The following is a 17,481-nucleotide window of genomic DNA, read 5'->3' as shown; positions in this document are numbered from 1 at the left end:
TGAGGTGGCTTATTTGTAGGAATGGATTGTGATTTGTACAAAAACTAGAAACAAATGACCAGAAAAAAACAATACTAAAGCTCCCCACCCCTCAACGAAAGCAAATCGTACAAAAATTCACGGTGATGCGAAGTTTTTGCCGTGAGATTGTGTTGAACATTATTGTGTACTTAAAGTTTACTACTGTTACACTTGAAGTACACTTAAAAGTAGACTTTTATAAAGTAAAAAATGGGCAAATTTACTCCCAAGTAGGACTGAAGCACTGTACACTTACAAGTTTGGTACTTGTACATTGATGTTTGTATACTTAATACACGAAGTCTACTTAAAGGTGCAGTTTGTAACAATTTTGCAGTAAAATATCCAAAAGCCACTAGGCCAGTGTTATATATTTTGTACTTACAATATCACAAATGTTTCCAACTACCTGTAAATCATGAGAAAATCGCCATTCTAAACAGTGACACGGGGCTGTGCGGTCGCCTGTCAATGACGTCATATCCGCGCTCCCCTTTACTGATGTAGAAACCGCATGACAACAGTGTGGGTACGTTCAAAAGAACTCTTACTATGATTGATTTGAACACTTGAAACTGCGCAGTGTTATCACACCATCGAAATGGACAAATACTGTAACATCTATGACTAACAATTTAGTTTTGAACCGTACGTTACTCGGGTCGAATTCATTATAATGAAATAAAATGATGTCATCAAACGCAACATTTATTCAACTTTATTACTATATCTCATCCGCTAACATGATTTCTCGTTCCCGTCTGATTGATGGCCATCAGCGGTGGAGTGGAAGACAACAGATCCCATCATTCCACGCTCCTTCACAGCGTCTTGAAGCTACGCCATTGGTTGGTCGTGCGCCCTCTAGCGCCAGTTTTTTACAAATTGTAGCTTTAAAATGAGGAGTTTTAATGAGATAACTCAGTTATTTTTATTTTTCAAAAATCGTGTTTTTTATGATGTTATGATGTTTTTATTGTGTTAGTTAGCTGTATTTTTGGAATTATTATGACTTAAATCAAAACAAACCAACTGCTTGATTGATATTAATTGGAATGCATTTTTAAAAATGGAGTCATCTCATTTTTGAACCACCTTTTTGTAATAGTTTTGAAAGTATTTTTCAAATGTATTTCTTTTGTAAGGGTCACAAGAACGCAGCTTTGAGTTGACTTGTTAATTTCGAGTAAATGTTCTGTTGATGTAGCCTATTGTGTAGTGCTGGATTTGTCATGATGATGAAGTGGATGTGATGATGGTTTGAGGGCATGTGGGTCTCCAGACGCTCGACAGATCAGCTTACATGTTACGTAAGGCGTGTAGTGGTGAACATGAATGAGAGGACCGAGCCTCAGGCGGTGTGAACTTTGCCCAGAGATTTGATTGTTTCCACATGTGTTTGTAGAGGACTCGATTGTTTAACGTGACGGAAAACTTCACGCGGCGCTGGACATCTGTAGCTCTCAAACACGTCCGTTGTATATTTTTAAACGTGTATATTGTGTATATTTAACAGATGCTCTAAAGCCCTCTTGAGCGCTCAATAGATTTAGTGTTCAGTACATTATTGTGATGTTTTACTCTCTTGATTCTGCTACCTCAGCATTTTACATAACCTAACATAAATCTCTTATGAAAAGAAATATACTTGAAATTCATTTGATTATGTGAAGTGATGGAGAGTGTTGTTCCTGCAGGGGAATGAAATGAAAAGTGTTGAGATCCGAGTTCACGTTCGCCTCATCACTCGGAAGATTTGAGGACGGTGATGTCATAATAAACCTCAGGTGTCAGAGGTCACGGATGATTCTTACAAGAGATATCAGAAAACAGTAGAGCGGATCTCTGGCAGTCATTCACAAGAAATCAGATTTGGCGATGATGAAATAATGCCCTGAAAACAGGAAGCTGGATTTTCAAACGAAGCACTGAAGCAGATTCTGACCAGATGAGGCTCGACAGAACAACAGCACCTCTTCTGAGAAATGACACTTTCTTGGTTCTTTAAGCAGAAATCCCTCCAGAAAATACTATACAGACAAGCGTGTGTTTATTTACTTTCTTATCTAGCGCTGTTCTACATTTACCATCAAATGTCATGAAGCTATATGATGCGAGGGATAATGTACAGAAATAAATAATCCCCGAGCGTATGATCAGGACCCGACGCGAAGGGGCTTATGTCACGATAACAGCCGGCTGCTTGTACATTATCCCGATTATTACACGGCTACTTGCCACACGAGAAAAAACTGAAAAAATGAAATATTTGATTAGCTCATTTATACCGAATGCCGACCTTCCGCGAGGAAAAGACGTTTAAGGCCATCGCACATTGAGTCCAAAATTTCCGCACGTTAAAAAATAAATACGACCTCATATTTGTGTCAATCACATTTACACACCGCCTCCGAGATTTTCGTCTGTCATAAAAAAATCCGGACTGGGTTCGATTTTCTGCGTTTTTCGCATCCGTAGCAAGAATTTTGAGAGGCGTTCTGACAATTCAGACACACCGTACAAACCAGCCCCAAATACGAAAAAACGCATACGAACATTTCGGACTGTATGTGCAAAAACCTTTAATGTCGGTTTTAAGGTAAGAAACGACGTTCAGATGTCACGAACAGGCAATTTGGTTTAATCGTTTGTAAATATAATGTCATGTTTTATAATTTGACAAAAAAACAAAAAACGGTCAAACTGATTTGCTGCATCCGGATTACCATGTGTTATTAGTTTTGAGAGGTTGTTATCTGAGAATAACCAACCTGCAAATGTCGCGACTGGCCAATCAGAATCAAGCGTTCCAACCAGCCATGTAATAAGAACGTTCTCTCAAAGTTCTTGCCGTATCACAAAAAGAGCATTTCATATGTTATTGTTAATCGTTCTGAAACATTAGTGGAACGTTTAAAAACACCCAGACATAACCCGCCGGCCAGCGGGTAACGACTGAGGAGCCCTTGAGCAAGACACCTGACCCCTACTTGCTCCCCGGGCGCTGCAGTGATTGCTGCCCACTGCTCCGGGTGTACGTGTGGTCACTACTTGCTGTGCGTGTGTTCACTACTCTCTGGATGGGTTAAATGCAGAGGTCACGTGTCGGGTATGGGTCACCATATCTGACTCATAGGTCACTTTCACTTTTCACTTTCACTAACCTTTTCATGACTTGATGAGAATGTTAGTCGTTCTGAAAACATATTTTGATTTAAAAATATATTTAATGCAGTTTTGTGTATGACGTGAAGAGTTTGATGCGATGCATATCATCCGTGACTTGTAAAACATCAGACAAGTGCATGTTTATCTGTTCATGTGTCATATTTACACTTAACCCGGGACAAATGACTTATGAATTATTAGATGGACATCAGATGGGGATTCATTTATTTATTTATGTTGGACCCACGCAGCATCTGACCGGCCTTGATTGTTCTCGCTTACGCAAAACTCATTTACACGTTCACATTCAAGTTTAATAACCTGATGTAATTTGAGGTAATATCTGACGTCAAAGCAAGTCCAGATGGCCATGAAATATAGATCATATCAAGAATTTTCACATTCACACCATGTGCGGTTTAAAGACTCATCTGCAAACACTTTCTGTTATTCACTCGCCGTGTCTGCGATTAAATTCAGATGTTTTACTGCGATGCACAACTGGATCATGTTCATGTTCACGCGTCATTCATCAAAACGTTTCAAACAAAACATGTTTTCTTCAGACTATTAGTTTGGGCTGTAATGATGAGATACTTTGTGATACGTCAATACAGATATAACAGAATTAAAGTCAATTCAAAAGAAACCTTTCTCATCATATATCTGTAGACTGAAGTAAAGCTCTCGACTGAGACCAAGAGTCTCACAAATCATTTTCCCAACATCACTTCATCACCCCCACATTACCTTACATTCAGAGTCCTTTAACTAAAGCTATCAACACATGTTCTTGCACTAAAAAACCCATTTTATTCCTATTTGATGTCATTGCTAATCGTTCAGAATGGCAATATTAGCACAACATTCTCAGATGATGTTTTGTTTGTTATTTGTGATGTGAATGTTTGAGATCATCATCACTGATGCCGCGTCTCATCGCTCGTCTTTAAAAACTGAGACTCTTGTGAGTTTTGGCTGAAATCGTCTGCTAACGTTGACGTGAAGAGTTCTATTATTAGGCCGGGAAGGCGAATGAGGACAGCCGGCGAGTCCGTGTTTCTGCTCACGTGATGAAAGGAGAGTTTGATGATTTGAGTCACGACTGCAGTGTTTGTAAGGAGGTCAAATCCAGCAACACTGCATTCAACTCACCGTCCATGAGAAATGTGTAGTGATGAAATGATTTCTTTAGCAAAGACACACGCAGGACACGTTGGAGAATTCAGTGAGGGGACGAGAATGAAAAATAAAGCAGAGTTATGTTTGTGAATTCATGTAAATATTAGACATATTTATTATTATGTGTTTGTTATAGTTCACAGATTCACTTGTGTTTGTTGTTTTGCCGTGTCACTCTCTGATGTGATTCAGTAAAACAGATTTGAACATTTCACAGACAATACTATTTTATGTAAGGGATCATCCACAGCTAGCCGTGCGTTAAAGGGTTTTAATGCACAACGTGGAGTTTAACGCACGGCTAGCCGTGGATTATTCCGCTTATACCATGGCCATTTGCCGAGTTAAAGCTGTTATTGATGTTTACAGTGTCATTTTAGATCAGACAGGTGAAAATGAGCTATTTTCCTCAGTTAATGTCTAACATTGACCAAACTGACTGGAACTACCTGTGCATTAAACTACAGTATATACACCTTCCAGCCAATCAGAATACAGTATTCAAACAGACTGTTTGTGTGTGTGTGTGTGTGTGTGTGTGTGTGTGTGTGTGTGTGTGTGTGTGTGTGCGTGTGTGTGTGTGTGTGTGTGTGTGTGTGTGTGTGTGTGTGTGTGTGTGTGTGTGTGTGTGTGTGTGTGTGTGTGTGTGTGTGTGTGTGTGTGTGTGTGTGTGTGTGTGTGTGTGTGTGTGTGTGTGTGTGTGTGTGTGTGTGTGTGTGTGTGTGTGTGTGTGTGTGTGTGTGTGTGCGTGTGTGTGTGTGTGTGTGTGTGTGTGTGTGTGTGTGTGTGTGTGTGTGTGTGTGTGTGTGTGTGTTTGTGTGTGTGTGTGTGTGTGTTGCCTTAGGATGTCACTTTCTCTTCTAATCTAAACATCTATGAGACATTGAAGTACACACGTGTGCACAGTGTGTGTGTGTTCTGCTGTGACCCTCATTCACTCACTGTCAGCGCAGGGGCAAGCATCTCAGAAAGCTTTCTTCTGTCTAATGAAGCTCCAAACATTGTGGTTTCAACAACAGGTCAGTTTCATCAGTGTTTTAGTTCAAGCACAATGTTACCTTAACAATGTGTGTACAGATAACAATCTATGAATATTGGAGCGGAGATCTCATGAACAGAATTCATCAAAGGCCGATTTCACAGAGGTCACCCACACACACACTACACACTGTTAGGTATGGTGGTTTACAGGACATTCCATTTAGACGATAATGCTTTTATATGCAATTACGTCTTTGGTTAGATATGAAATCGATTTCAATTATATTCAATTTGATTCTGCTTATGATTCGATATTTATCGATTAGTTTATTCAAGTTAGTAAAACATTTTGTATGCAACTTTGTCTTAGCCTGTTATTGACTTGTTTGCAATAATAATATATATATATCTCAACTCAACTCAACTTTATTTATATAGCGCTTTTACAATTTTCATTGTTACAAAGCAGCTGTACATGAGACATATTGACTATAAGCAAAATAATTAAAGTTGTACCTGCAAAAACAAGAAAAGGTTGAAAACACAGAAGACAGACATACCCACATACAAAACACTCCACACACACAATATGCACACGTACTAACACACATAGACATAGAGACACACACACACGGATGACGCACGCACACACACACACACACACGTACGTACACAGACAAGTACGCACACACACACACGCTCAGTGAGAGCACACATTTAAGATAAAGGAGAGAGAAGCACAGGTCAAATATAACAGACTATAAATTCCTATATGCAATATTAATTAAGTAAAACTTTAAAATTCTAAAGCAGCCCCCCCGGCAGGCAGATAGTGCAAAAACAGTATGCAAACGGTGGCGAGGAACCCAAAACTCTAATCGAGAAAAAAAACCTCAGGAGAACCCAGGCCCAACCAGGGGATTCCAGTTCCCCTCTGGCAAAAGCTGCTGCCTCTGCACAAGCTCCAGAGAACTTGCACAACAAGGCTAAATAAAATAAATAAACTTAATAATAAAATAAATTATAGTTTAAGATTATCATTAATAATCTAATAGCATTTGAAGTTTTGTGGTGAAGACATGTCAAGAGACCGCGTCCTTCTTTATCCAGCTCTATCATCTCAGCTCTTGTCAGGTCCCCACTTCCCATTCTCCGCTCTACCATCAGGTCAGGCCATGAACTGCATCCTGCTCGCTGTGGTAACCTTGGAACAATGAGACAAGACTGGCTGAGAGTAGAGTACTGTTCTGTACTCTTTGATGCAACAAGTACATCAGTTGTGTTTTTGGTTCCGGTTGATCTAACTAATGCAGCCTAAACCCTCTGAAGATTTATATTATGGAAGAGTAGTGTATGCAAGATTAAAAAGATGCGTCTTTAGTCTAGATTTAAACTGACAGAGTGTGTCTGCCTCCCGGACAGTGCAGGGAAGACTATTCCAAAGTTTAGGCGCTAGATAGGAAAAGGATCTACCACCTGCACTTGATTTTGAAATTCTAGGTATTACCAACTGACAGGACGCCTGAGAGCGTAATGCACGTGAAGGACTGTAATACAAAAGGAGTTCATTCAAGTACTGAGGAGCTAAACCATGTAAGGCTTTATAGTTAATAAGCAAGATTTTAAAGTTAATGCGATGCTTTATAGGTAACCAGTGCAAGGTTGACAGAACCGGGCTAATATGTTCATACTTTTTTGTACGTGTAAGAACTCGAGCTATCCAGCTAATGTTTTAAAACTGAATTACAAAAACTGTGATTTTGTATTTTGTATTTTGTGATGGCTGTTGAAGAGTTTCTTGTTTGGTCTGAGCCATTAAACTGTTCACTGATCTTCAGAAAATCCTTCAGATCCTTCCGTTTCAACATCTGCATATTTGAGGCTTTTTCATCTTTACACACCGACCACAATCAAGAAACTCATAGACGACTATAACAAAACCTACAGACATCCCCAATGCTCAAGAAGTCAACACCATACATTTCAAATCAGATGCGTATCTGTCAACTTTTGGACTGTGCGACCAGTTTAAATTGATCAATTATTTTGTAGAAATTACTAATTTTTTCACTTAGTAACAAAATACACATGTTTCAGATGAGACAACTGACACCAAGCATCATGTTTTCCCTTCAGGACATCACTGTTGTCCTGTACTGTATGTTTGATGATGTTTCCGGTGACTGAAGTGAAGTGATCAGTGAGAAAGCCTTGAAGATTTGAGTTCAGAAGAACCCCGGGTGAACTCTGGGTCGGCCGATAAAGTCATGAGGTGAACACAGAACAAAGTGTGAAATCTGCAGTCATGACAGGATCACCTATAGAGAAGCACATATAGATGAATATGTGAAGAACACACGGGTCCATAGATCGCTGTACATCAATAAACTGTTTAATGTTTACTGAGGGTCAATGCAGATAGGGTCAAAATATGACCCTGACCACGCTCATACGTGTTTTCTCTGCGGGTCGACGCAGGCCATCATTCTGACAAAGCGTACAAAGGTTTTTCTGCTCGAGGAGTCTGAATCTGACCTCTGGCAGTACACTTTCAAATCAAATGAAGCGAAATAGCCATTTCTTTTCTTTAGATTTTGGGATGAATTATGGAGATTTAACTGTGAGCCTGTCTGGGGAAAGTGAGCTAGTCATTTTTATGTGATATTTTTCTACATAAAATCATCCTATATCATGTAAAAAACATTTTGTAAAACTATAATATTCATTACAGGGTAAGAATTCTGCTGTTTTTTGTGCAAAATATCAAAGTGTGGCGTCAATAAAATAATGCATTTCAGCATTTCTCATATTATAAATGAACCGTCTCCCAAAATGGATCATACGCTTTATCATTTATATTCACACTTACCTCTAGTTGTTTGATTGTTTTTTCCTTTTCATGTTGCTGATGTCATCATTAGATTTTGCAATCATGGGGTCACAAATATTCACCCAGAAATCGTGTAAAAAAATCTAGTTTTAATATTTAAAGTCAATTTCATAAACGGTGGCTATTCGTATACTTTACTGAAGAGCTCATAAAGAAGAAACACAGATTTCCTTTCGAGTTTCACTGATGTAGAATGTAAACTAGTGACCGCATTTTCAATAGCGATAGAACAAATGTACAATATTACGCTCCGAAGTTAACGTGTACTGTATATGATGAGTTTGGTTCCAAAATGAGAACTCCGTTTTTACAATTTTGTAAAACTTTGCAATGAGAATGAAATAAAAAAATATGTTATTGTGGTACCACCCAAATTGATGCAATTGAAAAAAATCAATAAGACATTGAATAGGTCACTAAACACCATAATAATGATTTAGAAACTAAATGCAGTAAAACTATATTTGAAGAGTTAGGTTCCAAAATGAGATAACTCTGGTTTTAAGTTTTTTGTGTTTTGATATAAGCCATAATAACTCAAAAAATACAGCTAACTAACACAATAAAAACATGATTTTTGACCATGTTTAAAAACGTAGTTATCTCATTTTGGAACCAAACTCTTCATATGGACATGAAGTTTTGTTGCATAACAACCTGTGCGCAGTCACTGGATCTCACTAACATGTGAATCTCGTTTTCAACCGGTCTTCATAAAGCCGTTTAAAATGTATCAATAATTATCGATATCCAATGATATGAAACATTATGTCGACGATTTTGAGTTTTTCTTGTGTTTGGTTATGAAGCGTTTAAGACTCATATCACAAGAAATCAAGGTTTTGAATTGTGTGGTTTGATTAAAGAATAACAGAGTAAGTTCATGAACCGGTTCATATTTCCGAGCGTTGTCCTGACGTGTCCCTGCCCGTATAGAAGAGTTGAGGGAATTCAGATGAATGTACAAACTTGACCATGACCCTTAAAGCAGGTGAATGACCGTCACCTCTGTCATTCATTACTCCCATCAACATACATCCACATCCACATCCACGCACGCACAACACTGACAGAATCGGTCTCTTCTCTTTTATTTCGGCCTTTCAACCAATAAACACCAGACACAAAAATCAACCTGAATGACGGAGAGATTTCATAAGTCATATTCACACAGCACATACTGGGATGGTTTACGCACAACCGCTCGCTTGAAAATGTATAACCTGAGTAATGGGCTGCTTCATCTCCATGGCAACAGCTGAAATTATGACACACAAGAGCTGAGCTTCAGAGAAAGATTTGAGCCATCCAATCAGTGATGATGCAAACATACAGAGACGCCCACATGTGTGCCTTAAAGACAGTTTACGCAAACATAAAAATTCACTATTTATTCACTCACGTCATGTCAAACCTGTGTGACTTTCTTTCTTCTTCAGAACACAACAGAAGGTATTTTGAAGAACGTTGATCATCAAACAACACTGAACTATTCCATTGACTTCCATTATCTGAACACAAACCACTGAGACATTTCTCAAAATATCTTCTCCTGTGTCCCACCGAAGAAAGACTCGCAGACCGATTGACAAACACAAGTGAGAGAAGAAATGTTGACAGGATTGAGCTTTTGACGGAACTGTCACTTTAAGGAAGTAAGCGGTGGATGTTTGAGTGCCATGTGGATTTTAAAGGGCCAGTGAGGACACAATCGATGACAGGTTCTTCACGGCAGCTGTTACCACACACTTTTCTGATGTTATCAGTTTTTCTACACTTTACAGAAAGCCGTGTGTGTTCCTGTCAGGTCTTTTGGAAAGGAAGCCGATTATTGTAGAACAGCCAAGAGATGAAACTCAAGAGCTCAGAGAAGGCTTTAAATGAAAGCATGAATAATAAGGAAGTGTGTGCAGATGACGACTGATGTTGTGAAGTTAAACTCCAGCTCAAGATTTACACTTGATCACACATGATAGACGTGTTTCTAGTTCGTTATACTGCAAGCATACAAGTAACTTGAACCTAACATCACTTATGGGGAGGCCATCCCAAATCTGATTTTGTAATATGAGCTGTGAAAAAGTATGTAATAGTCTTATCAAACAAAACATAAAAAACTTCATTTTAATCCTCTTTACTCTCAGACTTCTGTCAGTATGAGTCAAGTGTTCTTAAGTGTCATTTGAAGTCTATTTTCTGAGAATAAAGAGTAGACTGAAAGAACTTTATGATTGATATAAAAAGACAGCTGAGTTGATATTGAGATCGTCAATAACATCAATTTTTGATCGCAGACGAGACAAATCTGAGCTCAGCTTGACACATCGTTGACATCTCTTCTCAAACTCTGACGGACACATTTGTCAGATTTCTTTTTTCTACCATGCAAATCCCTAAAGAAAGCCTTAACGAATTCACAGAGTTAAAGAGAACTACTGTCTTGTGTTGTCTGAAGATTGAAGTCTGCTTTTTATCTCACCGGAGAACATCTACAGTCATTTTAATCTATTCAAAAAGATAGATTTGTTGCAGTACTTTTGGGAGGTGGGTCGGTGCAGAATGAAGGAATTGGACAACCCGTTCTCACTCCAGACTCATCACATATTTTCGCTCGGTCAGCGCCACACGGCGTCGTGCAATTCTTAGGATTTCATAATTATTTATGGTTTTCATATTTTGTAGCACCTAACCCCACCCTCACCCTAACCACTTCTCAGCCATTTAAAACACAGCACGCGAATAAAAGTACAGTCACGGGTATGTATTGCACAAACTGATCAAAAGCATTACAAAATATAACAAACAACTCGTTTCGAAGAACTTTTAGCACCAAAGCCGTACGATAACTTTACATGAAGATGGCGCGCGTGTCCGTGAATGCACGAGGTCGACAAAACCAAACCTCGGCTCTCACTAAATCCTTGGTGTTTCGAGTCTGACGTCATCACGCAACAGTGTTTTTTAGGCGATTTTAACAATCAAATGTAGTTTAGATGGTTAGAGTAATGTTAGGGTTAGGGTAAAGGTTTCGCCCACGGATCTGATGACGTCAGACTCGAAACGCCAAGGATTTAGCGAGAGACACCCAGTTTAAAGATAAACCGGAACAGCTAGATAAAGTCGGTCGCGGGAGCCAATACCGTTTCACGTTCAAAGCCAACGAAATGACGCGATCGGTCAGGAGATACGGGACAGCCAATGGCATCGAAGCTGACGTAACCTCCTCTGGCGGCAAATTTTGAACGTCGTTCTTCACTGGATTTGAGAGATTTACGGCAGACGGTAATCGTTTTCGCATCTGTTCCTCATATAAATCGATCGTTTCGCGCTGGTACCCTTGGAATATCTGTATTTTTGAACGACATTGTGACTGCTTGTATTATGTGTTTTATATTACGATAAAGAAACTGTTACATGACTGCTCAAACTGTCTGAATAGTGTCATGTAAACACAATTATCCTGGCCATTAAACTTAAATTAAACCCCGAAACATCATCATTGTACATTATATCTAATATACATTTTCATAATGAAGGTGAGATTCGCGTGCCCTTCACGTCGAAAAACGAGGCCAAAGGAGTGCCCTGCGCGTTCAAAAGTGACGCCGAAAGACGCTGACCGAGCGTAAATATGTGACGAGTCGGGAGTGAGAACGTTGCTCCAGAATGTTTTAAAGGATTCAAAAGTACACGAGGAAATGTTATAAATAGGAATAAATAGTTCTTGTTTGTTTTGTGTAAGCTGTAAGCTAACCGGCTTCTTTAGACGCTTGTATAAGTGCCCAGTGTTACTGTTGCATTAGGTTTAATGCTGTAATACAGAACAAAAGAAACATTGAGCTCCCACTGTACAGACTCGCAGCAAATTAATACCAAGAATAAGTTTCCCTTCATGCACAGTTGTGTGTATTTGGCACACAGTTTTGAAAGTGTCTTTGTTCAAAGCATCAAGCATTGTGAGTTTTTCGTATAACAGGACAGAGATCTCTGCTGAAAATATAATGACAAACACCAGGAGGAACCATCAGTTGTAGTTTGGGTTTTATTTTAGTAAGAGTTTCAAGTGAGCAGTGGTGTAAAGTATTGGAATAAATGTACTTAGTTACTTTACTTAAGTATCTTTTTTGGCTACTTTGTAGTTGTACTGAGTATTAAAGATATCAGCAACTTTTACTCTCTACTTAACTACATTTTTGAACAAGTATATGTACTCTTTACTCCAATACATTTGTAATGACTAATGCAATCACACATTACATTTTGCATGGCACCTAACTTATAATTAATATCGCCGTTTACAGGGCATTGAAGGTACTACAATCTTGTGGATTTTGCCATAACTTACAAAAACTTGTCAACATGGCTTCTTTATATGAATATGAGTGCAGTATCAGGTAGAAGTCAATCGCTGGCGGTTTACACACGGTTAGCCCTTACCCGCTATTTCTACAGTAATATATTGGCAACACTTTTGCCAGCTAGTTACTGTAGTTCACACATCTACAAAAGCTCTTGTTTTTAAAACTAACTCTTCCTAAATGTGCTCTAAACATGTTTGCTCAAAATTTGACCATGTGGTGGGACTATTGCTATGAAGTGATGTAAACCAGTAAAAAGAATGTATAGTATTTCAATTTTCAAAAGTGCTCTCACACTATATAGACAAAATATTAACCTATAGAATGAGTCGGACACAGAGAAATGAACAATCCACTTATGAATCTCAACAATGGTGACAATCAACTGAACAGCTTCATGCTGCAATGCATGCTGGGTACATAGTACAAAACTCATTCATGATTGTTTGTCACCATTGATGAGGTTTGTATGTCAAGTGTCTAACTGTGTCTCAATTGCAAAGAAAGATTTTCTGACAGCGATCTTTCCATTATAACATGTAATCACGTTACCAAACATATCTTAATAAATCTTTAATGCTATATTATTATTATTTAATGATTGAATTCTTTCAGATGTATCTTCAGTTACTAAGCAAACATAAAGTTGCGGTTCCTGTAAAGTCCCTTTCAGTGTTATTGTAAAAGTGTACATTTTAAAGCTACAAGAAAGTCAAAGAGTCCAACCAAAGCAAACACTGATCGCCATAATGGTGACTTAAAACATAATTGAACCACTATGAACTAGAGTTAAATCTCAATAAGATCTTACACAGATGACAGAAATAAAGTGAAAGTGGTGTCTGTAATATGTGAAGATGTTATTGATGTTTGTGTTTAATTCTCCTCTGGTGAAATCTTGACAGATTTATTGTGTTCATCTGTTATTTACACGTGTTCATCTAAGACTGTGTGACTTAAGTGCGTTAATAGATTCTTTATAATGAATCTTCAAACAGCCATTGCAGTAGTTTACTGTAAAACACCTACAGTAACTAGCAGGCAACAGTGTTGCCAATATATTATATTACTGTAGAAATGGCAGGTAAGGGCTAACAGTGTATGTGAAATGAGGACATGACTGCAGCTGGCCATGAGGCCCAAACCAGCATGTCCAGTGCAAAAAGGCTTTGACTTTTTAATTCTACTTAACATTATTTTATTTATCCGTTATATTGAAGAGACCTTTTTGAAGGAGTTTGGTTTACTTATGAGCACTTGAGCTTAAATGAGACTTGGGTGTTTGTAATGACATAGGTTATGGTGTCGACCATGATTTGTTGCAATTTTGAGGTGTTCAGTCTTATTATGATTTAAGAAAATAAATGCGATTGCTCTCCTCACGAATCAACTGTTTCTAGTTTTTCACTGATGTGTCTCTTAAGTGTTGAGGACTAGTGCTGCTTTGAGCCTACATTCAGTATGAGTAAAATACTCAAGTACTGTTCAAATCAGATACTCGAAGACTTTTACTCAAGTCGTTTTGGAATTGGTGACTTGTAACTTGTAATGGAGTAATTTTCACTGCAAGGTATCTGTACTTTTACTTAAGTATGGTTTTCAGGTACTCTTTACACCTCTGCAAGTGAGGTATCTGTTTCCCATCTTCAGATATCATCCCACCAATAGAACTCAACACACCACCGGTAGAGAACCACAGACACCATTATAGTCTCCGTTAAAACCAATACAACTCCCATTATAACAGGAATGTCCCTGATGTTTTCTGTCAGGGTGTCTCGTGAGGATGAATGGTGACGTGTTACCTGCGGTTGCCGCGAGATGGCGCCAGAAAACAGCAGATGAAGAAACATCACAAACACTCATTCTCAGTCTCTCGTGAATATTAACCATGCATTACTGGAATGATGTTATATTTCACATCTTCAGTAATATTGATCATTTATTCGTGTGTGTGTGTGTTTTACATGGCAAAGTTTGATTTTCTTTCATGATGGCAATAAGAGTTTGAAATACAAAAGGATGACAAATAATGATCCTGGGACTTTTGTTAAGATATTTTATAAATATCAATATAAATAAAATAATACAATGCTATTTGTTTGTCTGAGTAAGCAGCCATCCAATGTAGTCATCTCAATGGGTCATTACTCATTAACATCTACTTTCTCTTACTTTAACGTGTTAAATCTGTACATTTGTCATTGTGTCTTATAGTTCACTTTTCTTGTACAGCTGCTTTGATGCGATGCTAACCGTAAAAGCACTAAAAATATATAATAAAACTTATTAGTGTAACCTGAGGTGAGTGTCATCTGATCAACATCACCAAACAGCTTCATTTTCTGTATATTTCAACATCACGTATGTCGTATAATGTGACCCGGACGTGATCTTGACAGAAGCAGACACCTCATAAACTCCCCACAAGAAAATACAACGATCCTTAAAGCACGATTGACGTCTGTCACAAGAGCGTCCCAACAGACGCTGAACTGAGAATCTCAGCCATCACCACATACACGGCAAAAACCACCATGTTCACCGGAAACGCTCGCAAGCAGTTTATTCCCAGACTTCTGAAGAATATCGATGGACCTTCATGACGTATGGTCTCAGAAGCACAGTGAAGAAATCCTCCGTATCTCTTCTGCTCTCCGACGCCGTCCATCTGAAGACGGGCTTTGATCACATCCATGGGCGTCCCCGACAGACCAGCTGGCCATTCCCGCAACACCGCCAGAGAACATCACCGCCGTCCAATCTGTCCGTATAATCATAAATAAATCCAGCGAGTAGGAAATCTTCTCACTTCTAAATCATACGACTCAGAAAACATCAGCAGCGCTGTATTCAAAGATGTTCTGTAAATTTCTGTTTCTCAAAGTTATTATGTGAAGTCTTTAGAAGAAACCCAAAGTTCACCTGGCTGCTTCTGTCCTGGTTTGCCAAGTTTTGAAGCTAACGTGTCATACGTCAGAAAGCAGGTGGCGAAGGACGGTCCGTCCCTGCAGGCCAGAGGAAAAGCTCCTTTATAAAGTCCCAAAACTCCCTCTTCTCTGATGAGCGTCAGCAGACAGTGAATGGGTCCACGATATTTGGGTTTGGGACGGTTGAATCCGTTCCTCTGTCCCTCGGTTCGACACTGAAGACGAACTTTTACAATGTCACCAGGAGACATTACAGAAATCTGAAAGAAAACCTTTACGTGTCGTTTTGTGCTTGACCACTTCAAAGGCATTTTTGTGAAGCTGAATGAGCATCTCTGACCTGCGTCACACCACCAGCAAAACCTGACAGGAAAATCTCCAGTTTGGTGATGCGGCCATCAGAGGCGTGAATGTGACTGAAACGCTGCAGACAGCTGCGATGGGGGCCAAACACCAGAGAGGACGTCATGGATATGGTGGTGACAGGCAAAGCCATTCCTTTAAAAACCCCATGAACCTGAAGCACAGCAACAACATGAAGTCAAGAAAACAAACACGAGGAAGAACTGAACATATTGAGTCTATGAATCGTGTGAAACTAAACTTGAATACAAATCACCAACCATTAGGGATGTAGCAATATTATAGATACCATGTTATCGCAATAGCAAAATTGCCTCAGTATTATCATGGTCACATGACTGTATGAAACGATAGGTCTTCCGGGCCTAACATAGAGACTGTTAGAAAAATAATACGTTATCTTTGTCAAGGTCCATCTGGTGCAATGATCTTATTGTATAAAAGTGATTTCAAGGTGATTTTGTCCCGTATAACTCACACCTCTAAGCAACAGTTATGATTGGAGGATAAAGAAAAGAGGATGCTTACGGCCGATTCCAAGTCATTGTGGTATTATCGCACAGTGAGGTTTTGATATTCTTACAAACCTACCAACCATACAGATTCACAAAAGAGATGCTACCTTTGCAAAGTAACGGTGAACACAATTAACATAAACTTCATTTTTAATAGTGGTTGTGGAACACTGCCAGATTCCAGTGAAGTGTTTCTGAGTTTGGATTCGGACCTGTGTGAGCGACACAACAACATTCTCAAAGTTATATTGTGTTTTATCATTTGCAGCGAGTAAGATCTACATTATGACAGTCTAAATCTGAAAGTTGAAATGATGAGCACATGAATGATAGACTTACTTTGACAGTACTGCGGAGGATAACCGACTGCCACTCCACAAGCTCCTGGAACACAACAACATCAAAGTCAACAGTCACTAGAATAACATTTATACAACTCCATTCATTGTACTGCAAAACACTGAGAGATTCATTCCACTACTTTGTTACTTTTAATTGAGAAACAATTATAAAATGACTTACGACAGAGGCTTTGGAAATATTTTTAATACTAATAACAATAATAAACACATTAAAATAAACATAATATTACGTAAAGCTACTTATGTAAGTCATCTCATACGAGTTATGAATTATGAAATATTTCCATGAGATAACATGGTCTACTGTTACGAAAAACCCCACATCGCATTAAGTCACATTAATTTAGCGATTTATCTTTGTCTTTATATAATAGTGTGGCGATAAATTGATGTTAGCTACCTCCAATAGATCCTGCGAGGAAGTCTGCAAAATGCATTCTCCTTCCTGCTTAAGTCATCGAAGCCATTCGTCGCGTTTGACTTCCTACAGCCAGAGAAGCGCTGTGCATATCGACCGGCGTATGACATCAAAGTATCGCGAGAGCGAGTCAAAAGCTAAGCTTGCGAACAGGTCTCGCGATACTTTACTGACATACGCCAAACGGTCTGCACAGAAGTCGCTGCAACCTTGACGCGCTCGAGTGTCCGTGACTGCACAGGAGCACGTGTATGTCATTTTGTAAGCAGTCCCCCTCGTTCTCACGTGCGTTC

The 17,481-nt window shown here is 38.9% G+C and overlaps 1 protein-coding gene across 1 annotated transcript; it reads right to left on the bottom strand.

Moving 5' to 3' along the window:
• Positions 1–14,493: 14,493 nt before the first annotated feature.
• slc25a47a (solute carrier family 25 member 47a) lies at positions 14,494–17,222 on the bottom strand. The gene is given in 7 exon segments (XM_057352802.1): positions 14,494–15,307; positions 15,309–15,364; positions 15,526–15,790; positions 15,871–16,047; positions 16,516–16,634; positions 16,763–16,792; positions 17,171–17,222. Coding segments are annotated over 7 exon segments (924 nt in total). The 5' UTR covers positions 17,208–17,222; the 3' UTR covers positions 14,494–15,067.
• Between the last annotated feature and the right edge of the window lie 259 nt (positions 17,223–17,481).

Source organism: Triplophysa rosa, linkage group LG15, assembly GCF_024868665.1.
Source record: "Triplophysa rosa linkage group LG15, Trosa_1v2, whole genome shotgun sequence".
NCBI classification, from domain to species: domain Eukaryota; kingdom Metazoa; phylum Chordata; class Actinopteri; order Cypriniformes; family Nemacheilidae; genus Triplophysa; species Triplophysa rosa.
The sequence above is the reverse complement of the archived record's forward strand: the minus strand, read 5'-3'. Positions and strand labels throughout refer to the sequence as shown.